At 36.8% G+C, this 23,795-nt stretch overlaps 1 protein-coding gene and 1 pseudogene across 3 annotated transcripts; one reads left to right on the top strand and one right to left on the bottom strand.

Annotated features, from left to right (window-relative positions):
* LOC18783762 lies at positions 791-4,121 on the top strand (annotated as a pseudogene). The gene is made up of 11 exons (XR_002270754.1): positions 791-920; positions 1,355-1,413; positions 1,546-1,621; positions 1,758-1,835; positions 1,964-2,051; positions 2,108-2,363; positions 2,569-2,688; positions 2,816-3,043; positions 3,252-3,382; positions 3,622-3,730; positions 3,848-4,121. The product of XR_002270754.1 is annotated as a beta-glucosidase 12 (transcript).
* On the bottom strand, positions 15,625-19,612 carry LOC18783761 (beta-glucosidase 12). 2 transcript variants are annotated; one of them, XM_020560602.1, is made up of 13 exons: positions 19,384-19,612; positions 19,158-19,227; positions 18,621-18,679; positions 18,409-18,484; positions 18,195-18,272; positions 18,003-18,090; positions 17,650-17,905; positions 17,347-17,462; positions 17,000-17,223; positions 16,881-16,912; positions 16,651-16,753; positions 16,371-16,479; positions 15,625-16,253 (listed from the first exon to the last, which is right to left on the bottom strand). In XM_020560602.1, exons 1-13 carry the CDS (start codon positions 19,561-19,563, stop codon positions 16,010-16,012), a joined length of 1,635 nt encoding a protein of 544 aa, XP_020416191.1. In that variant the 5' UTR covers positions 19,564-19,612; the 3' UTR covers positions 15,625-16,009. The 2 variants fall into 2 exon arrangements, with proteins under 2 accessions (XP_020416191.1, XP_007217246.1); XM_007217184.2 differs by having other exon boundaries at positions 16,881-16,915.

Consider the following 23,795-nt stretch of genomic DNA (forward strand, 5'->3'; position numbering starts at 1 on the left):
CTGTGGTCCAAGAGATCGGGACTGTATTTTATAAATATAATAGCTTACATACAATTTTATGTTGGAAAAATAACATACCTATTACTTCATTTTGCGAAAAATAATGTTTGGGGCTAAATTCCAATAACAACTTTTAATTGGATGGTATCTAGAAAATAGAAATTGTAGGGGCCTATATTAAACCAGTCATTTTATAATGGTTCTTGATCATAATACGTTATGATATACTCAATTAGAACATGAGTATTTCAACTCAAAATTAATTGGTAACGAATGAGATTCACACTCTCAACAATCTTAGGTCTATTTTGCATGGAAGATCAATTAACAATGAGAGAGAAATAGTTTCTTTTTTTACTTTTTTTTTTTTTTTTTTGAGAGAGAGAGAGAGAGAGAGAGAGAGAGAGAGAGAGAGAGAGAGAGAGAAATAGTTTCTATGGAACCAATGAAGAAGAGTTCGCCCATGAAGAAGAGTTTCCATGAGAGAGAACTTTGTTATGAGCAATTAACGCCAATTGATGGAGATAGGCCAGAAAACATTAATGGAGAAGGGTGCAATTAGATTATCCACCCGTTGGCAAATACCAATGCTGCCAGGACTGATCCACCCGTTGTTTGCACAACTCTCAACAGGACTCATTTCGATACTCTTTTTTCAGGGTTCACATTTGGTGCAGCTACAGCAGCTTATCAAGTCAGTGCATTCTGGGAGCTTAATTAATATTACTCTTGAATTTGTTTTAATTTTTTGTTTCATATAGTTACTTTACTTAGCATGTGTCATTTATGAATATTGGCATCTTCATTCTGTAAATCGTGTTTTATATGTATATCTGTATGTGCATTTCAGTTAGAAGGTGCGGCAAACATAGACGGTAGAGGACCAAGCGTATGGGATAACTTCACCCATGAGCATCCAGGTCTGTTGAATCAAACAATCAATTAGTTAACAAATCTTCTATTTTCTATTTTTTAAAAGATATAATAAACAAGCCAATGCTTCATGGAAATTAGTTATTCTTCACTTACAAAGTGCTCAATGGGAACTGCGCAGAAACTATGACCTTACCCAGCAAAGATCTGACAACTCCCCTAGATCAAAGAAGATAGTTAGAAAGTTGTAAAAAATTGAATAACGGTAATCATGGAAAATAAAACTCAATTTTTTTAATGTATTAATGTATCATTCAAAAATGTAATTAAGAGGAATAATACATCGCACATAAGAAGAAGTGAGAAGTTCAACCAAGATGGTTAGAGTGAAGGTTGCTAGCATTCCCCTATTTAAATATCTAAATAGCTAAATTACTTTGTATCTTTATTTATAACTAAAATTACATTTGATTAATTGCAGAAAAGATAACTGATGGTAGCAATGGAGATGTTGCTATTGATCAATATCACCGTTATAAGGTTTGAAAATCACATAATTGTATTATGTAGACCTTCTATATTTGAATTTGAACACACGATATTAAAGATGATATTCTTAATTTTTAGCTTCTTTTTTTTTTATAATTATGTACATCTTTTGTGTCATTATAGGAAGATGTGGCAATTATGAAGGATATGGGGTTGGATGTTTATAGGTTCTCTATCTCATGGTCCAGATTGTGACCAAGTAAGTTGATCATCCGCATCCACATATATTATTGCAACCAATCACTTTAATGTTTAACATCTTTTATTCAATTTAATTCCTATTTCATGATAGGTATTGGCTTATATTTTTCTTGTTTTGTTTTAATTATTATTAGATGGAAAACTAAGTGGTGGAATTAACAAGAAGGGAGTCGAATACTACAATAATCTCACCAATGAACTCCTACGCCATGGTAATACAGCTCATCCCAATCTCATAAAATCCTCTCAATCTCATAAAATCTTCCTAATATAACAACAGTACCTGCAGTTGTTTAATCAAACTTCTAATTTTCTTTTACTGGTCATGCTATATATATAGGTAAAGAGCCATTAGTGACACTCTTTCATTGGGATGTTCCCCAAGCCTTAGTAGACGAATATGGTGGTTTGTTAAGCCCTCGTATTGTGTAAGTGGACAAATTCCATCCTTTGTATAATATTGATCACTTAATTATACACGCAGCGATGACTTTAAAGTATACGCAAACCTTTGTTATAAGGAATTTGGTGATCGAGTAAAGCATTGGACCACACTTAATGAACCATATACCATTAGTAACCATGGTTACACAATCGGGATCCATGCTCCAGGACGATGCTCTGATTGGTATAACCCAAAATGCCTTGGTGGAGATTCGGGTACTGAACCATATTTAGTGACACACAATCTACTCATTGTTCATGCAGCTGCTGTAAAATTGTACAGGGAAAAATATCAAGTACTTTCATTAGTCTTTTTTTTTTGTTTTTTTTTGTTTTTTTTTTCTTTCAGAACATTGAGGTCCAACGAGTAACTAGTATTATGTAACAATATAAGTGGGAATACTTTTTATATTGAGATAAACAATAGTTGCAATAATATATACATTCTTTTGGCTCTAAATGAAAAGAAAAACAAAACAATTACTTATCAGTCTGGAGCAGGCATGTCAAAATGGTGTCATAGGAATAACTGTTGTATCACATTTGTTTGAGCCCGCTTCGGAGTCACAATTAACAAGATAAAGACGCTGCATTTCAAGCTTTGGATTTTATGTATGGATGGTAAGTGTATTATTAATTTATATATCAACTCATTTAAATGTTTTATTTTTGAATTATAACTTCAGTTAGGTAGCCCGTGGTACTTTATATAATTTTATAAGTTCACGTTTGGAATTTTCATATATAGGTTTATGGACCCATTGACAAGAGGTGACTACCCGCAAATCATGCGATCTATTCTTGGTTCACGGTTTCCAAATTTCACGGAAGAACAATCTAATTCACTGAGTGGGTCATATGACTATAGTGGAATAAACTACTACTCTGCTAGATATGCAAGCGTTTATCCTAAGGATTATTCTGTACCTACACCTCCAAGCTACCTAACAGATGTTCATGTTAATGTTACAAGTGAGTGCAAACTGAAAATTTCAAGCAATTAATGTAGTTCTCCTAATAATTAGATCCTAATATTCATATTCATTTATGTTGTAGCAGCTGATCTTAATGAGGTCCCCATTGGTCCACGCAATAAATTATTAGCTTAAGTTATTGGAATTTTGAGAATTAATAGTTATATATGCATATATTTTGTTTTCCATATACACATAAAGTGCTAAAAGTCTCACTGATCTTCAAATGGGATTGCAGGCTGCTTCAGACTGGTTATATGTTTACCCAAAAGGACTTTACGATCTTGTACTCTACACAAAGGAAAAGTATAATGATCCAATTATGTACATTACTGAGAATGGTAATTAATATTTTTAAGCATTAATTAATTGCATCATCAATGTTTCACATATATGTATAATGGTGTGAGAATGGTAATTAATATTTTTAAGCATTAATTAATTGTATCATCAATGTTTCACATTATGTATAACGGTGTAAAATAAAGTGAAGTGTTGTAAACTCTAAACTTAAAACTAAATGTACATTTTTTCTTTGGTTAAACAAATTGTATGCATTTGATACTGCATTATATTGCAGGCATGGATGAGTTCAATAATCCCAAATTATCACTCGAGCAAGCCCTTAATGATGCTAATAGAATTGACTACTACTATCACCACCTTTGTTACCTCCAAGAAGCAATGAAGTAAGTTTTTGTCAACAAATTAATTAAGGCTATATATGTTTTGGCCTTCTTACATTTCACTTATTTAATCACTATATTGAACCAATTATGTTCTTCTTCTTGTTTGGGTGTTTTTAGGGAGGGTGCTAATGTGCAGGGATACTTTGCATGGTTTTTGCTAGACAACTTTGAATGGAGCGAAGGATATACTGTTCGATTTGGTATCAACTATATTGATTATGACAATGGACTGGAAAGACACTCAAAACTCTTGACGCATTGGATCAAAAGTTTTCTCAAGAGATCCTGAATTAGTAAGAAGAAAATCCAAAGATGTGGGAACAATAATGGTAGAGCTACAAAATTTGTATCAAATTTGAATCCCAAGGATGGATAAAGTACAATGGCTCTTCCATAGTGGTTGTGCGAGCTGTTTTTCGTGTTTTAACTTTTTGTTTGACTTTTTCTGAGTCGGAATAAATTGCAACAACTCATTACGAGTTAGTTGTCTTTCCTTGTGAGGGTTTAGTTTTAATTTTACTCTATGTTGTTTATGTGCCTCGTTTATCCAAGTTTGTTGACTTTATGCGATCGAGGTGCTTTGGCCGGTTGTGGATATGGTTGGAGGGATATCTTATTGTCTAGATGCTGTTGATGTATCCTTCATGTGTTTGTATTAGTCCTTGTGATCAGTGCCCTTTACGACTAAATTATATATGTAATTTCTTCTAAATAAAAACTAAAATAAATAAATGTTGAGCCTTGACCGAAATATTTGCTACTTATGGCATCTAGTTTGTCTTTTGAACTTAGAACAAAATACTAGTGTATAAATTCTTTATAGATCTGTTAAAAATTCAAAAGAAAATGCTCGATCAGGTGCTTATTTAAGAAAACGTCAAGTCGGCTATCAGCACAATACTTTTCTTCCAAAGAAAACTAATGTTGCTTGTATGATTAATTTCATGTGTACAAATTATACATAGACTTTAGCTTATATATATATATATATATATTTTAATTTCAATACAATACTCCTTACGCCACATAAACTTTATCTTTCTTTATAAACGAGATGATAATTTATTTTTCCAAAAGAAATCCAGCCATTGTGATCTGCCACAATGAGAGACTTTTTTTAATCCTGCACAATACCATCCATTTATCAAACAAAACAAAAAAATAAATAAAAATCCACCAGGCCTTTCCCAAAGCAAAAAGCTCATAAGAGACAAAGCCCACTCTCTATCCTTCTTCACCACACTGAGCATAACCATCAAACTAGACAGCCAGTTCCCAATTGTGGTAAATCTTTGGACACCACTTTATGGTTTAGAGGTGAACCAAACCAAGCTGCCTGGGCCTAGGGACAAAGGAACAGTATATGCTCAGTAAACTCTTTAAATACGTTAGAAGAGAAAGTAAATGATACTATTCCTATGTTCACCTGTTTTATATTTGTTCCTGTGATGGTAGGGTAAAGTTCTTCATTGTCTCGAAAACCGTTGACTGGTCAACAAGTCAACTTTCTTTTGTGTGCGAGCGTGCCACTGCTATAGCATACTTCTTAAAAATAGATAACTTGAGCCCTAAGTTACTGATTTCTAAACTGGCGATTCTGAATTTGGGTGAGGAATATCTCCCAAGTAAGTTCTTTGCTTGCCTCAGACTGGTGAGGACTTCACAATTTTTCACATACAAAACTAGTAGTCCTGGCTAGAATAAATGATAAGAAAGTGAACTGTTTTTAGGCAGAACTGCCTATTACAAAGCTCAAAAGGGAGGACCAACTTTAAAATGACAAAAAGAGCTTTGGACTTTAATTTCTGCCTGGATAGCTACTTTTGATCCAGGCTGGATTGGATGTGTTTGTGCTGGATTGGACTATCAACACCTTCAACTGTCAAGTTTCAGCTGTAAATCAATACCAACGTTCGAGTTTGACAGAGCTTTAATCTATTTCAAGCCCTAGAAGGCTCTTTGAATGGGCAAAATTGGAACCTCTTCAGTCTGGAAGGGGCAGAAGTGGCTGGATTGGATGATTACTTCAGGGCTCCCCATAAATTTGTTGAGGTTTTCATATTAGTAAAAATCCGAACTCTCCTTGATTTGGTTTATGCTGAACCAAATTTGTAACGAGAGAAATCTCGCTTTGAATGACTATTTCTCTGAAATTGAACTGAAGTTAGAGATTCTGGATTATAGCTGACTTGTTTCTTGTGGCTCAATGAGCTTTTGGTTGCTTCAGTGTTTTGAAGGTTTTTGAGATCAAGTGATCATTTTGAGTTTTTGTTTTGATTGAATTTTTTTTGCTGTCTTTTAAAATGGGCGGCAGATTTTCTAAAAAACAAGATCTTTTTATTTTTAAATGTCAAAAAGGGAAGTTATCTATTCTGGCAAATAAACCGTCAACAGTCAATTCTAAAGCAATCACTTCCCTGCTTTTCTTGAAAGAAAACCAACTCTCTTTATTCTCTGTTTGTTCCTTGTAAAGAGAAAACTCAATTTGCCGTGATGGCCAGTTTACTTTTCCTGTTTTGAACAACTTCCTTTCTCCTTACTTATCCCTTGAAATCGTAGTCTGCTTATCTCTTGAAAAGGCCACTTGCTTTGGTGCAGAGTCCCTTTATATATATAAAAATGGATTTTGATCTTCTTCCTTTGGCTGCAAAAATGGAGAAGTCCTCCTGTAAGACCTGCCTTCATTAATTCTCTGTCAGCTCCTCTGTGATGGTTGAGATTTTTAACTTTTTCAAAGTCAGATAGCCACGTGGGTTTTCTTGAGAATAGGCTTTCCAGAAAAGAAAAAAAACTGTTGACTTGTTGCTGGGTTTTTTTAGAGAAATGGTGAAATTTTTAAAAGATGGGTCCTAATCCAATTCTTTCTTCTAGATTTTTAATGATCTTCTTGGTGGTCAATTTTGCCATTTATTTCGCAATTTTGCTGACTTACTTTCTGTTTTTACTTTTCTATCACTTCGTAAAAAGCCCAATCTTCTGTTTTCTTGTTCCTGGGCTTTTTGTGAGAAATGAGCTGGCGTGTGAATTCTTTTAGGCACAAACATCCTACTATGTAATTTTGCCTCAGCCACCATCTGAGGGTTGGCCTGTGTTCGTGGCTATTCCTGATGACTGCAATTTTGGACTTCTGATGACAATTGTTTACAGCATGGACGGTTTTTTTATTTTTTTTATTTCTCTATGTAACAAGATTTTGGAGAGTCCTCCGAATATGTCAAGAATCTGCGCACTACTACCTTGGAGAGTCCTCTGAATCCGTCTCCTCCTGGCTCATTTTGGATGATCCAGATCTGGTTGCAGGTGTACTTTCCAGAACTGAGGTTTCTGGACATCGTTCTGCCTGAAGACTGGGTCATGGCTCTTTCGTTGATGTCAGCAGAAGTGCCCAAGCGCTCTATTGAAGAATACTTGATATTCTTTAGGCACTGCACCAAGAGATCTGTTGCACAGTGGCAAATGGTGCTCAGGAGGACCTATCTTTAGTTTCAGCCTGGGTATAGACTGTTTGAGAAAAAGCCAGAAGAAGAAGAAGAAGCCAGGATTGATTTCAGGAAGAAGTTCCTGAGTGTAATGCTGCCCAGGGACATGCCCTTTCGTGGAGGCAAACCTCCCAACTATCATCTAGAGGTAGAAATGTATCACCCCAATTTCTGCGCTAGGCAACTTGGTTGTCCTAAACTAATTCCTCTTAAGTAATATAGAAGCTGCAACCGGGCTACCTCTTGGGGGGACTCAGACGACCTAGACGTGCATAAGGACTGCAGATGCTCAGTTAATAAAATCAACAACGGTGTGGATGCTTTCTATCCATCATGGGAGCCTAATTCTTGCAGTTATGCCAATTTTGATGCTTGGAGGAAGGCTAGGTTTTCTGGCCTGACGGACGCAAACACTGCTGTGAAGGTGTTGTTTGATACCTAGGATGTTGGCACTGTCTTGGAAGAATCAGATGCCAAGAAGTTTATTGTGCAACTTGTGAAGGGCATAAATGCCCAAGTAATTGAAGGTAAAGTCTCCACTTTGGCCCTCCGTTTTTACTTCTATTCTGCTTGTGATTTATCTCATTCTTTCCTAGTAATCCTAAACTGTTCTGCCTATTTTCTGCAGATCCTTCCATGACAACCAACCTTGGAGGACAAGCTGTTCAATCTGGGGAGGTGATTGGTAAGTTTCTGAATTCTGTCCTTCTCCCTTCCTTCTGCTGGATTGCGTTCTAATTCTTCATTCTTCTGTGTAGTTACTTCTGTTATAGTTGCTGGGGATCTAGAGCTCCCCTTTGGAGATGAAGAAGATCAGCATGAGTCCCTGGCAGAGCAACCAGCTGTTAAGGCCACACCTTCTGCTAGAAGGAAAAGAAAAGAAGCTGCTCCTGCTTAGGACAGTGTTGTCCAGCTCGAAGTTTCTGGTAAGACTTTGATATCTTGAACTTTTTGATTTTATTCCGTTTTGTTCTGCCTATTTTCCTAACCTTTTTTCTTCTATTTTTGCAGCTGAAAGTCCTCCTTCTCCTCCTCCTACTAGGTCGAAAAGACTTAGGAAAAAGATTGCAGTGGAATCTGAAGAGACAGAAGAGCCTGCAGCTGCTCTTACCGAAACTTTTGGAATTGATGAAGATCTGAGGGAAGCTTTTGAAGCTGTGGAGCAGGAGAAGGAATAAGAAAAAGAAAAAGACGTTCCTACAAAAGAGAAAGAAAAGGAGTTTGAAGAAGAGGCCGTATGATTATTTTACATATATTCTTCTTCTAACTTCTGACTCCTGTCCATATGTAGGAGGAGATTCATGCTGAGGTAATAGCAGAAAGCATTGCCTTGGCCAAACAACAAGAAAAAGCTCATAGGGCAGAACCCACAAGCTCAAAATTGGCCCTATTTGATGATGTGGAGGCAGATCATTCTGATGCTGCCCCAGAGCTTGAAGGGGAGGCAAAACAACCTGTTGCTATTCCTGAACCTGAGGTAACTTTTGTGTTGCTTTTGACTGCCTGGTTTTTGCATTTTTGTTCTATTTTGCTTCTAATACCTTTGTCCTTTTCAGGTGGAAAAAGATAGAACTGCCGGGGTTATGACCGTGGCGATCAGTCCTCTTAAGCCTCCTATTGTAGCTGTGACTATTTGCTTGTTCTTGAGCTTCCCTTTGATTTTAGTTTTGCATGAAACTGACTTGAGATCCTTTTGCAGATGCCTACCCATTCTATTCCTAATTCACCAGCCACTGCCTCATTTGTTGATCCAGAACTGGTAGAATTTGAAGCCATGGATCTGGATGCTTGGGTGGACAAGCTAGAAAAACTCAGCTCTACTCCTGACAAGGCTAAATCCAAGGCAGTGGACAGAGTAAAAATATGGCAGTCAAACGAGCTGGACTTGGATGAGAATATAAAAGCTGTTGACCAGCTGATGAAGGATCTGGATCTGTTGCACAGGGAGAACATGGCTCCCAGACCTATCCTTGAGCTCAGCTTAGGCCCGACAAGAGATGTGCTCAATCTTTACACTCGTTATGAAGATCTTAAGCCTTCCTTTAATGCCTCTGAATTATGCAAGGCTACGCATGAAGCCAACCTGGCTGATTATCAAAATCAAAAAGTAGAACTGGATCAGATGGTGGTAGGTTACAAGGAGGCCAAGACTGCTGCTGATAAGCTGGAGAAACATATTGAAGAACTTCAAGCGCAGCTGGCTGGACTGAGGGAGAAGCAAAACAAGCTTGGGGCTAGACTGGGCACTAAGACCAAGGCCACTTTTCTTGTGCAGAACATGGTTGCAGCTTCTAGGCTAGCATTGTAGATTGTAGAGGCCTCATTATATTTGGTGAAAGCATAACTCTGAAAAAAAGAAGGCAGGGAACAAAACAGACTTAAAGATAACACTTAAAAGCATAACTCTGAACAAAAGAACGCAGGGAACAAAACAGACTTAAAGATAACACTTAAAAGCGTAACTCTGAACAAAAATTCAAACAACAATTCTATCTTGTTCATCCTCTATTCCAGGATCGGTTTGCACAGCCTGTGAATCCCATATAGTTAGGTAGAATTTCTTCAGCCATTTGCCACTGATTGGTACAACATAAATATCTCCATCTCGATCCTGTAATCTATATGATCCCAGTATAAGGACTCGCTGGATTATGAAAGGACCTTCCGATATAGGTGACCACTTTCCATAACCAGCTATGTGTGTTCCGAGGGGCATAACTGCTTTCTAGACTATTTCTCCTTCTTCAAAACTTTTGTTTTTAACTCTTTTATTGTAGGCCCTTGATACAGCATGTTTCCCTGCTAAGAGTTTGTTGAGGGTATCAATTCTGCTGGCATCCAAACCTTCTAGTTCTAGCAGCATTGCTTGAGAGTAGTCTTCTCCAATCAGATTGTGTTGCTGAGCAATTCTAAGAGATTGCACTGCTATTTTTATAGGCAGAATTGCATCATGACCATAAGTTAGAGCATATGAGGTCATGCCAGTCACCTCTCTCTTTGAAGTTCTATATGCCCAGAGAGTTTCTGATAATTTCTCATGCCACTGCTTTGGATTTTTCTCAAGCATTTTCCTGATAATGTTGATGATCACTTTGTTACTTGATTCTGCATGTCCATTAGCCTAAGCATAATAAGGGGTAGATTGAAGTAGTTTGAACTTGAATGCTTCTGCAATATCTAGCATTTCTCCAGATATGAAAGAAGATCCCCTGGCAGTTGTGATTGACTCTGGAATACCAAACCTCTGTATAATCTGCTATTCTATGAAGGTGATGATCTCTTGAGATGTAGTCGATTTAACAGGTTTGGCTTCCACCTACTTGGTGAAATAGTCTGTAGCCACAATGATAACACAATGTTGTTTGCTACTGGCTGGATAGATTTTACCAATGAGATCCTTTGCCCATCCTCTGAATGGCCATGGCTTAACCACTAGACTCATGGGAACTGAAGGAGCCTGCTGGATTGGACCATGCCTTTGACAAGCCTCATATCCCTTGGAATACTCAATGCAGTCTTTCATCATGGATGGCCAGAAGTAGCCACACCTTCTAATTAACCAGCACATCTTCCTCCACCTTGATGAGCTCCATAGATTCTTTCATGGGTTTCTCCCAAATCTCCATTCCACATGATGTAGTTTAAGGCTATGATTTTGATCTTTTTTTTCATAGGAAAGGTTTGGATAATGCAAATAATTGATTATAGGCAGCCTCCAATCTTCTTCAGTCATTATGGCAGTATTGACATCTATTTCCATTCCTCTGGTTAGGACAGATGGTAGGCTTTTCTTTCCTATCTTGATGATTTTTTGTACACAGTTTTCAGGCATTTGTATCCCTGTTGCTATTTGAGCCATTTCATTAGCTGCAAAGTTTTCTTCCCTTGGGATATATTCCCAAGTAGCTTCCCTAAATTCTGCCAGAAGGTTTCTAGTTGCCACCAAATAAACACATAGAGAAGGATTTAGACACTTGTATTCTCCATCAATCTCTTTTGACACAAGCATAGAATCTCACAAAATTTCCACAGACTGGATTCCTAATTCTACCAGTATTTCAAGGCCAAAGATTAAAGCTTCAAATTCAGCCTTGTTGTTGGTGCATTGAAAATCTAGTTGAATAGAATGGTGGTAGCTTTTGGTCTTTTGGTGGTTTTATCAGAGCCTTGCAGCTGATGGGATGTTTTAATTTCGCCATTTCTGCCACGACAATTTCTCTTTCTTCCGAGCATTCTGTGCCTTCTTCTGATTCTACCTCAACCACATGTACTGAAGAAGATGGGGTTTTGTAATATGTGCCTTTGGAAGAGTTCCTCTTGTGTTGTTCTTCCCTGAGCAGCTCCTCGTACTTGGATGCTTTGTCTGCCAATTGTGCCAAATCTTCAAATAGCATCCCATCAAATATCTTCCTTAGAGAGATTTTAAGGGCGGTTTGAGCCATTTAGATGAAGTGCCTTTCTTTCATAGGGATTCGGCTTTTCATTTTCAGCTTTCTGAACCTGGTTATGACGTCTTGAGCAGGCTCATCTTTACTCTGTTGGAAGGCAGCAAGATCACTGATGGTGACTTATGGCTGAATCCTGAAATAGTAGTCATGGAAGACTTATGGCTGAATTCTATGGCTATGCCCTGGACATAAAATCTACCTATATGCTCAATTGATGAAGCGTGGACGTCTTCTCCGTTGAACAATGTGAAGTTTGGCACCTTGAAACCTGGGGATAGAGGTATTTGATCAAAATAGGCCGAATATGGCTTTCTTTAGGTGGGCCTTTCTACTCTTCTCGCTTCATGTTCCATCACATCCCTGATTATTTTCTAAAGTGCCCTCATATCATTCAAAGCATTGACAGGATGCGGATTTCGCCCATGTTCTGGCTGGTTGTGCTCAATCATGTGCTCCATTCTGTATGGCTTGAGTAGAACTTCCTTCCTGTGTTCTTCCTCTTCTTCAAAATCTTGATGATTCCTCTAGTTTTCCCCTAGTCGGTTCCTGTCATTGTTGGCTAAGGGGTTAATTCCCGCTCTGCCTTTCCTACCTCATGCTAGTGGAGGGAATGGATTGGGGTGCATCCTTCTGGGTCTGTAGGGCAACACAGCTGGTTGCTAAGGCAAGAGTTCCAATGGATAATCACGTGGAGCCACATGTTGTGGAATAGGTTGAGGTTTTGGCAGATTCTTGGGGGCCTGAACTGGTGCAGGGCCTTCTGGACGATCTGGAGCCTCATGTTCTTGGATGGGAAAGGCTCATCTCCTCTGTCCAGCTTGGATTTCTCCACATCCTGGTATTCTAGCTATCTGTGCAATGAGAGGGTTCTTTTAGTATGGCCATGTCAGTCCTGGTGGAGATGCATAAGGGAGATCTAGCTGCTGGACCACCATATCTGGGTTTGGAATTCTAGCAATAGTAGCCTCACGGTACTTCCTGAACTGCCTGATGACTTGCCATTGCATCATGGCTGTCATGTTGTTTAGAGTATCCTGGCTTATTTGCGCTGTGGCCTCCTATCGGAACACAACCTCCTGTATCTGGTTCAACCTTCTGGAGCCAGACTTGGAACGCCTACTCCTGGTACTGCCATAGGGTGATTGCCTAGCATCACTTTCTTCTGACTCCAGTCCTTCCAGGAGAGCTGTTTGATCTCTTTCCATGGCACATCGTGCATTCTGGCTACAACTTTCAATATTCATATACTAGAGGATTTTTTCAAGAACATGTATACTGAGAGGTCCCACTGGGCGTGCCAAATTGTTCACCCGTTTTATATTTGTTCCTGTGATGGTAGGGTAAAGTTCCCCACTGTCTCGAAAATCATTGACTCGTCAACAAGTCAACTTTCTTTTGTGCGCGAGCGTGCCACTACTAGCAATAACAACCCTAGCAGACTTCTTAAAAATAGATAACTTGCGCCCCAAGTTATTGATTGCTAAATAGGCGATTGTGAATTTGGGTGAGGAATATCTCCCAAGTAGGTTCTTTTCTTGTCTCAGACTGGTGAGGACTTCACAATTTTTCACAGTACAAAACTGGTAGTTCTGGCCAGAATAAATGATAAGAAAGTGAACTGTTTTCAGACAGAACTGCCTATTACAAAGCTCAGAAGGGAAGACCAACTTTAAAAAGACAAAAAGAGCTTTGTACTTTAATTTCTGCCTGGATAGCTACTTTTGATCCAGGCAGGATTGGATGTGTTTGTGCTGGATTGGACTATCAACACCTTCAACTGTCAAGTTTCAACTGTAAATCGATACCAATGTTCGAATTTGGCAGAGCTTTAATGTATTACAATCCCTAGAAGGCTCTTTGAATAGGCAGAATTAGAACCTCTTCAGTCTTGAAGGGGCAGAAGTGACTGGATTTGATGATTACTGAGCTAGAACTGCACTGTAGTACCTGTTCTGCTTGATCACTCCATAAATTTGTTTAGGCTTTTATATTTGTAAAAACCAGGACTCTGCTTGATTTGGCTTATGCTGAACCAAATTTGTAACGAGAGAAATCTCGCTTTGAATGACTATTTCTCTGAAACTGAACTGAAGTTAGAGATTCTGGATTATAGCTGACTTGTTTCTTGTGGCTCAATGAGCTTTTGGTTGCTTCAGCGCTTTGAAGGTTTTTGAGATCAAGTGATCGTTTTGAGTTTTTGTTTTGATTGAATTTTTTTGGCTGTCCTTTGATCTGTTCACCTTCTCTCATATTTATAGGAAATGCTGGAGTGGAATTTTCAATCTTTAAAATGGGCGGCAGATTTTCTAAAAAACCAGATCTTTTTATTTTTAAATATAAAAAAAGGGAAGTTATCTATTCTGGCAAATAAACCATCAGCAGTCAGTTCTAAGGCAATCACTTCCCTGCTTTTCTTGAAAGAAACCCAACTCTGTTTGTTCTCTATTTGTTCCTTGTAAAGAGAAAAACTTAATCTGCCATGATGGTCAGTTTACTTTTCCTGTTTTGAACAACTCCCTTGCTCCCTACTAATCTCTTGAAATCGTAGTCTACTTCTCTAGGAAAGTCCACGTGCTTTGGTGCAGAGTTCCTTTATATATATAAAAAGGGATTTTGATCTTCTTCCTTTGGTTGCAAAATTGGAGAAGTCCTCCTGTAAGACCCGCCTTCATTAATTCTCTGTCAGCTCCTCTGTGATGGTTGAGATTTTTGACTTTTTCAAAGTCAGGTAGCCAAGTGGGTTTTCTTGAGAATAGGCTTTCTAGAAATAATATGTTGTCTTGTTCCTGTGTTTTTTTTGAGAGAAACGGTGAAATTTTTAGAAGCTGGGCCCTAATCCAATTATTTCTTCTAGATTTTTAACAATATGCTTGGTGGTCAATTTTGCCATTTATTTGGCAATTTTACTGACTTGCTTTGTGTTTTTACTTTTCTATCACTTCGTAAAAAAAAATATGGACATTTGGCGCGGATTGGGCTTTTCCTTTGGAGTCAAAGCCCGGTCTTCTGTTTTCTTGTTCCTGGGCTATTTGTGAGAAATGGGCTGGCGTGTGAATTCTTTCATGCCCAAACATCCTGCTGTGTAATTTTGCCTCAGCCACCATCTGAGGGTTGGCCTGTGTTCATGGCCATTCCTGATGACTGCAGTTTTGGACTTCTGATGACAATTGTTTGCAACGTGGATGGTCTTATTTTTTTATTTCTCTATGTAACAAGATTTTGGGGATTTTGGGTATATGATTCGGCGTATGGTTTGCAATATTCAAAACCACTTGTTTAATCGAACCGGATCGGTTCAATTCGGCGTATTTCAAGAGTCTACTGAGCCTATACTGTTCCTTTGTCCCTAGGCCCAAGCAGTTTGGTTTGGTTCACCTCTAAACCATAAAGTGGTGTCCAAAGATTTACCACAATTGGGAACTAGCTGTCTAGTTTGATGGTTATGCTCAGTGTGGTGAAGAAGGATAGAGAGTGGGCTTTGTCTCTTACGAGCTTTTCGCTTTGGGAAAGGCTGGTGAATTTTTATTTATTTATTTATTTTGTTTGATAAATGGATGGTATTGTGCAGGATGAAAAAAAGTCTCTCATTGTGGCCGATCACAATGGCTCGATTTCCTTTGGAAAAATAAATTATCATCTCGTTTATAAAGAAAGCTAAAGTTTATGTGGCGTAAGGAGTATTGTATTGAAATTAAAATATATATATATAAGCTAAAGTCTATGTATAATTTGTACACATGAAATTAATCATACAAGCAACATTAGTTTTCTTTTGAAGAAAAGTATTGTGCTGATAGCCGACTTGATGTTTTCTCAAATAAGCACCTGATCGAGCATTTTCTTTTGAATTTTTAATGGATCTATAACGCATTTATACACTAGTATCGTATTCTAAGTTCATTTCAACTTAAGACAAACAGGATCCCATAAGTAGCAAATATTTCAGTCAAGGCTCAACATCTATTTATTTTAGTTTTTATTTTTATTTATAACGTTTTTATTTAGAAGAAATTACATTTATAATTTAGCCATAAAGGGCACTGATCACAAGGACTAATACAAACACATGAAGGATACATCAACAACATCTAGACAATAAGATATCCCTCCAACCATATCCACAACTGGCCAAAGCACCTCCACCGCATAAAGTCAACAAACTTGGATAACGAGGCACGTCAACAACATAAAGTAAAATTAAAACTAAACCCTCACAAGGAAAGACAACTGACTCATAATGAGTTGTTGCAACTTATTCTGACTCAGAAAAAGTAAAACAAAAAGTTAAAACATGAAAAACAGCTCACACAACCACTATGGAAGAGCCACTGTACTTTATCCATCCTTGGGATTCAAATTTGATACACAAATTTGTTAGCCCTACCATTATTGTTCCCACATCTTCGGATTTTCTTCTTACTAATTGAGGATCTCTTGAGAAAACTTTTGAACCAGTGCGTCGAGAGTTTTGAGTGTCTTTCCAATCCATTGTCATAATCAATATAGTTGATACCAAATCGAACAGTATATCCTTCGCTCCATTCAAAGTTGTCCAGCAAAGACCATGCAAAGTATCCCTGCACATTAGCACCCTCCCTACAAACACCCAAAAAAGAAGAAGAACATAATTGGTTCAATATAGTGATTCAATAACCGAAATGTAAGAAGGCCAAAACATATATAGCCTTAATTAATTTGTTGACAAAAACTTACTTCATTGCTGCTTGGAGGTAACAGAGGTGGCGATAGTAGTAGTCAATTCTATTAGCATCATTAAGGGCTTGCTCGAGTGATAATTTGGGATTATTGAACTCATCCATGCCTACAATATAATGCAGTATCAAATGCATACAATTTGTTTAACCGAAGAAAAAATGTACATTTAGTTTTAAGTTTAGAGTTTACAACACTTCACTTTATTTTACACAATTATACATATATGTGAAACATTGATGATGCAATTAATTAATGCTTTAAAATATTAATTACGTACCATTCTCAGTAATGTACATAATTGGATCATTATACTTTTCCTTTGTGTAGAGTACAAGATCGTAAAGTCCTTTTGGGTAAACATATAACCAGTCTGAAGCAGCCTGCAATCCCATTTGAAGATCAATGAGACTTTTAGCACTTTATGTGTATATGGAAAACAAAATATATGCATATATAGCTATTAATTCTCAAAATCCCAATAACTTAAGCTAATAATTTATTGCGTACCCGTGGACCAATGGGGACCCTGTTAAGATCAGCTGCTACAACATAAATGAATATGAATATTAGGATCTAATTATTAGGAGAACTACATTAATTTCTTGAAATTTTCAATTTGTACTCACTTGTAACATTAACATGAACATCTGTTAGGTAGCTTGGAGGTGTAGTTACAGAATAATCCTTAGGATAAGCGCTTGCATATCTAGCAGAGTAGTAGTTTATTCCAATATAGTCATATGACCCACTCAGTGACTTGGATTGTTCTTCCGTGAAATTTGGTAACCGTTCACCAACAATGGATCGCATGATCTGCGGGTAGTCCCCTCTTGTTAATGGGTCCATAAACCTATGAAAATCCCAAACGTGAACTTATAACATAATATAAAGTACCACGGGCTACCTAACTGAAGGTATAATTCAAAAATTAAGCATTCAAATGAGTTGATATATAAATTAATAATACACTTACCATCCATACATAAAATCCAAAGCTTGAAATGCAGCGTCTTTATCTTGTTGTGACTCCGAAGCGGGCTCAAACCAATGTGATACAACAGTTATTCCTATGACACCATTTTGACATGCCTGCTCCAAAATGATAAGTAATTGTTTTTTTTTTTCTTTTTCATTTAGAGCCAAAATAATGTATATATTATTACAACCATTGTTTATCTCAGTATAAAAAGTATTCCCACTTAGATTGTTACATAATACTAGTTACTCGTTGGACCTCAATTTCTAAAAGAAAAAGAAAAAAGACTAACGGAAGTACCTGATATTTTTCTCTGTACAATTTTACAGCAGCTGCATGAGCAAGAAGTAGATTGTGTGTCACCAAATATGGTTCAGTACCCGAATCTCCACCAAGGCATTTTGGGTTGTACCAATCAGAGCATCGTCCTGGTGCATGGATCCCGATTGTGTAACCATGGTTACTAATGGTATATGGCTCATTAAGTGTGGTCCAATGCTTTACTCGATCACCAAATTCCTTATAACAAAGGTCTGCGTATGCTTTAAAGTCATCGCTGCGTGTACACATTTTAAAATGTATTTATTGTATATAATAGTATTTATATAATTAAGTGATCAATATTATACAAAGGATGGAATTTGTCCACTTACACAATACGAGGGCTTAACAAACCATCATATTCGTCTACTAAGGCTTGGGGAACATCCCAGTGGAAGAGTGTCACTAATGGCTCTATACCTATATATAGCATGACCAGTAAAAGAAAATTAGAAGTTTGATTAAACAACTGCAGGTACTGTTGTTATATTAGGAGGATTTTATGAGATTGGGAGCTGTATCACCATTGCGTAGGAGTTCATTGGTGAGATTATTGTAGTATTCGATTCCCTTCTTGTTAATTCCACCACTTAGTTTTCCATCTAATAATAATTAAAACAAAACAAGAAAAATATAAGCCAATACCTATCATGAAATAGGAATTAAATTGAATAAAAGATGTTAAACATTAAAGCGATTGGTCGCAATAATATATGTGGATGCGGATGATCAACTTACTTGGTAACAATCTGGACCATGAGATAGAGAACCTATAAGCATCCAACCCCATATCCTTCATAATTGCCACATCTTCCTATAATGACACAAAAGATGTACATAATTATAATAATAAAAAAAAGAAGCTAAAAATTAAGGATATCATCCTTAATGTCGTGTGTTCAAATTCAAATATAGAAGGTCTACATAATACAATTATGTGATTTTCAAACCTTATAACGGTGATATTGATCAATAGCAACATCTCCATTGCTACCATCAGTTATCTTTTCTGCAATTAATCAAATGTAATTTTAGTTATAAATAAAGATACAAAGTAATTTAGCTATCTAGATATTTAAATAGGGGAATACTAGCAACCTTCACCCTAACCATCTTGGTTGGAACTTCTCACTTCTTCTCATGTGCGATGTATTATTCCTCTTAATTACATTTTTGAATGATACATTAATACATTAAAAAATTTGAGTTTTATTTTCCATGATTACCCTTATTCAAATTTTTACAACTTTCTAACTATCTTCTTTGATCTATGAGAGTTGTCAGATCTTTGCTGGGTAAGGTCATAGTTTCTGCGCAGTTCCCACTGAGCACTTTGTAAGTGAAGAATAATTAATTTCCAAGAAGCATTGGCTTGTTTATACATTGTTTATAGCTTTTGAAATGAAGTAACTGATCATCAATTTAGTCACCTAAAAAAATAGAAAATAGAAGATTTGTTAACTAATTGATTGTTTGATTCAACAGACCTGGATGCTCATGGGTGAAGTTATCCCATACGCTTGGTCCTCTACCGTCTATGTTTGCAGCACCTTCTAACTGAAATGCACATACAGATATACATATAAAACACGATTTACAGAATGAAGATGCCAATATTCATAAATGACACATGCTAAGTAAAGTAACTATATGAAACAAAAAATTAAAACAAATTCATGAGTAATATTAATTAAGCTCCCAGAATGCACTGACTTGGTAAGCTGCTGTAGCTGCGCCAAATGTGAACCCTGGAAAAAGAGTATCGAAATGAGTCCTGTTGAGAGTTGCACAAACAACGGGTGGATCTGTCCTGGCAGCATTGGTATTTGCCAATGCAAAGCCAAGGAGCAGCAGCACCACACACAAGAGCAAAGAGCGGAATTGCAATGCCATAACTGAGTGGAGGGTTTTTGATGATCGAGCTAGGTGTGCTCTTCCTGCTATATTGCATGGGGTTTATATAGAGGGAGTACGTAACTTCTACACGTGAAAATAATAATTCAAAAGCATTTTTATTTCTTTTTTGTAAAGCCAAGCGGGCTTTAAAGCTAAGGTACGGGGACAGAGAGAAAAGTTGGGACCTTCTTTTTTTTCCTTTTTTCTATAGTGCTGTATAGAAAAGCAATCCAAAGATTCCCTTGGGACTACCTTCAGAGTCTGGTTTTGCTGCCGTGCCCTAACCTCTGGTGTTGGAAAGATAATCTAATTGCACCCTTCTCCATTAATGTTTTCTATCCTATGTCCATCAATTGGCGTTAATTGCTTAAAACAAATTCCTCTCTCATGGAAACTCTTGCTCATCTTTATGGGCGAACGCGAACTCTTCCTCATTGGTTCCTTAGAAACTATTTCTCTCTCATTGTTATTGGAATTTAGCCCCAAACACACAGTATACCTATAAATTTGCTGGCTTTAATATACAATGAACCCATAATAGGTACATTATTTTTCGTAAATGAAGTAATAGGTATGTTATTTTCCAAACATAAAATTGTATGTACACTATTATATTTATAAAATAATAAAATAATAGATAATTAATCACGTATACTTCATAAATAAATAAATAAAAACTTTTTAATATTAAATAAACCGATTAGGTATGTTAAATATGATTTTATTGTTAAATTAAAAAAAAAAATTCCGAATGAATTCCAACATCCATTTGGAGATCATTCCAAATTCAATGTGTCTCATTAGTTACAATCCAATTAAAAATTGTTTCTATATTGGTCTACATTAATATACAAAATGCAATAATGGCTTAGTTGGCGGTATTTTAGGAATCAAAAAATAAAATAAATTCGATTTTGAGCTTGATTAGGTAACTTGCCGAGTTGGATCATGTTAATGTATGCATTTTGGGTTTTTCTTTTGGCTTCTCATGACAATTTTGTAATAGAATTTTTATTGTTTTTATCAAGCTCAAGTTTGGATTAAGAATAGCTTCTCTAGGTGTTCTTAACTAACAACTATCCTATGGAGATTCAAGTAAATTGACAAAGGTAAATTGTGCATTGCATCACATTGCCTTGAATTGATTTCATAAAATGATGACTAGTCATCTGTTTCTCGTTTGACTAGTCATCATTTCTACTGTTTGGTGTTTACTTGATTCTGATGATTTCACACACTTTCACTATAGTTGTTGCTAGCACAGAGGATGCCTAGATTGACGGGTCCTTCTGAGTGCCTAGGTTGTCACTAGTAATCTTCTAGGGTTGCAGTTACACTGTGGCATGCTCTGTGTGTATTATTGATTGTGGCTGTTCATGACTAGCAGTTGACAAGTTATAAGTGTTTTTGGTCAAGTTCTAAAGTGTGTGAAGATTGTTGCGTTTTGTTTAAGTGTCGTAAAATTTACCCCTCGTCACCTAAGTACCAATTTCAAATCCTAGTGAAGAATAGATTGTTGAAAATAATGATAAAGGAAGAAGAAGAAGAAGAAGAAGGGAAGTTGCTGGTTCGATGTTAGATTCTTTAGGGAATAATCAAGTATTGTTATATATTATTCTTCTTCTTCTAAGTGTGAGGAAATTGGTAATCATCCTTGTAAACGAACTTGTAAATTAACACAAGTACGCAATAGTCTAAAGAAAGATTTAAGATTGTAGACTAAAAGGATATATACATCAAGGTATTAAGTTTTTTTCTGAATTCGACACCCATGTTTTTTTGTTCTTTGTCCAACAGCCATTAGTTATAGTGCACCTTCTATAAAGATTTCATATATAATAAAATACGACGTCGTCCTTATATTGAACTCTCAGGATTATGAGAGTGGTCTTGGCATTATTCTACGGTGTTTTGTTATACCATGTGATTATGTCATTCCACTCCAATTCAAATTCCCATCAGCATAGTTCGAACTCATGTACAACAAGATGGGCACTCTAATCTAAGGAGTGGAAAATCGATCTCGAGTGTCATAATGTGGGCATACTACCTTGGCCAACTAACCCAACTCACATTTGCCAAAAACAAAAGTAGCAAGAAAAGAAAAAATTGATAGAAGAAATAATTTTTAATGAATACATCAATTTCTCTCATATAATTGTGGCATGAAAAACATATTACCTGCAAACTTTTAACCATGGTTACTTTAATTTATATAGGGTTCATTTCAATTTGGTATCCCATAAAATACAACTACAGAATACCATAAAAGTACAACTATAGGATACCAAACTGAAATTAACCCATTTACATATGCCAAACTTTAAAAGAGGTGGCGAGGCTCAAGGGTGGTCAGAAAAATGCACTCAAAAACGGACGTGGCATAATATTTACTCTCAACACGTCCTCTCACCTGTTGACCGACTTGAACTACTTCCACTATTCAATAATGTGCAAGTGGCCAAAAAAGAGCTTCTAATCTGCAAGTAATAGAAGTGGGAAAGAAAGTAGCTTTAAACCCCACGGCCAGACACACCCACACCCGCCTACTGCCCCACCTAATCACCCAACCCCAAGCCCAATAAAGAGAGAAGGTGGATTCCGCTTTGTGATCACATTGACAGGACAGCACTTTTATTGCATCTTGGCTTGACTTGAAACCTAAAGAGGGGGGAGAAAGAGAGTATGTTCCGATTCTAAGATGTTAAATTTGCATCAATCTTTAAATTTTTTTCGCGAAGATTAAGATGTTGAACGCACTGCTTAAGAAGTTAGAGGTGGCTGCGCTCTGTTGTTACATGTGCCTCAAATATTTAATGTTTTAGGTCTGTAAGAGTGGCTATAGTATTTATTCGCTTACTATTATTGATGAAATCAAAAAAGAAAAAGGGATTACTTTTTAGATACCTTATCTAAATTCGGATACGGTGTCAATTTCTAAGGGCTAAACTATGATAATGTGAAGATGAAAATGTTCTACATTGGAAAGTTAATTAATTTAGTAAGGGCTTATGAAGAGTTGAGCTACTCTCCCTTTTGCGAATTAGTTTTGGAGTGAACCTCAACTTTCTTTATAGTATCAGAGCGCGTTTGTCCACGTGTGAAACCTCAACTTCTGCTTCCCAGCTATCCTACTCTACACCTACCCAACTATCCTCCAATTTTGATCTGTAAATCCGGAGCTGAGTTGCGGTGCCATGGGGTGAACTAGTTGATGAACTAGCTGTTATTTCCATGAAGGACAAGCTACTAGCTCAACTAAGTTTAGAGAAGAAGGTTGAAAATGGAGGTAGTGCTCATTTCCTAAATAGACCCAGGATTGCTTGAGCTTGCAATTACTTTTTCTATAAGAACCTTCTTAACTTATGCGTACACATTTCTGGTGTGATTCTTTGATTTATATGCCTAGTCATACTGTTTGCGTTATATCTGAAATGTTGATGAATGTTCACGCACTTATCACTCTAGTTGTTGCTAGCACAGGGGATGCCAATATTGATAGGTCTTTCTGAGTGCCTAGGTTGTCATGTAGTTATCTTCCAAGCTTGCAGGGATTTAAATATTTGGTATGTTGTGCATTTGTGTTTTGCTTATATGTTCAAGGGTCTATGACTAGTTATTGACTAGTCATATTGTCTCCACGTTTATTTGATAATTATTGTCATACATCTATCCATTGGGGTTTTAATTTAGAGATATTTAGTGATATACCCATTTCTAGCACTAATATTATAAATAAACCCTACACAATTGAATTCCTATAAACAAACCCAAAAAAGACCCAAAAAATGATAGCTGGCCTTATTGAATTTAATATTGATTATTAAATTACTTTGATGCCCTATTGAGTGCTTTGGGTATTTTTATGAGATTTTGGGGTTGGGCTTGTTTTAAGAAATTGATGGCAGTTTTGTAATTTATAAGAAGTTAAAAGCTTTTTTGTTATGTTGTAAATGGGATTTGGGTGTGTTTCTAAAGTCCATTTTATATAGGATATTTTTATAATTTGGGCCCCCATATTGGGTATAATAGTGAATCTCCCTTTAATTTACCTCCTTCACCTATGTACCAATGCAGAGAGAGAGAGAGAGAGAGAGAGAGAGAGAGAGAGACCTGATGGAGACAAGACAGACAAAGAGCTCGAAGTGGTTGGCATGTGTGTTTTTCAAATTTTGTGGAGCATAACTTGCGTGTTGGCATGCCCAAGCCCGAAAAAAGCCAAAAGTTTT

The sequence above is a fragment of the Prunus persica genome, chromosome G3, assembly GCF_000346465.2.
Source record: "Prunus persica cultivar Lovell chromosome G3, Prunus_persica_NCBIv2, whole genome shotgun sequence".
Taxonomy (NCBI): Eukaryota; Viridiplantae; Streptophyta; class Magnoliopsida; order Rosales; family Rosaceae; genus Prunus; species Prunus persica.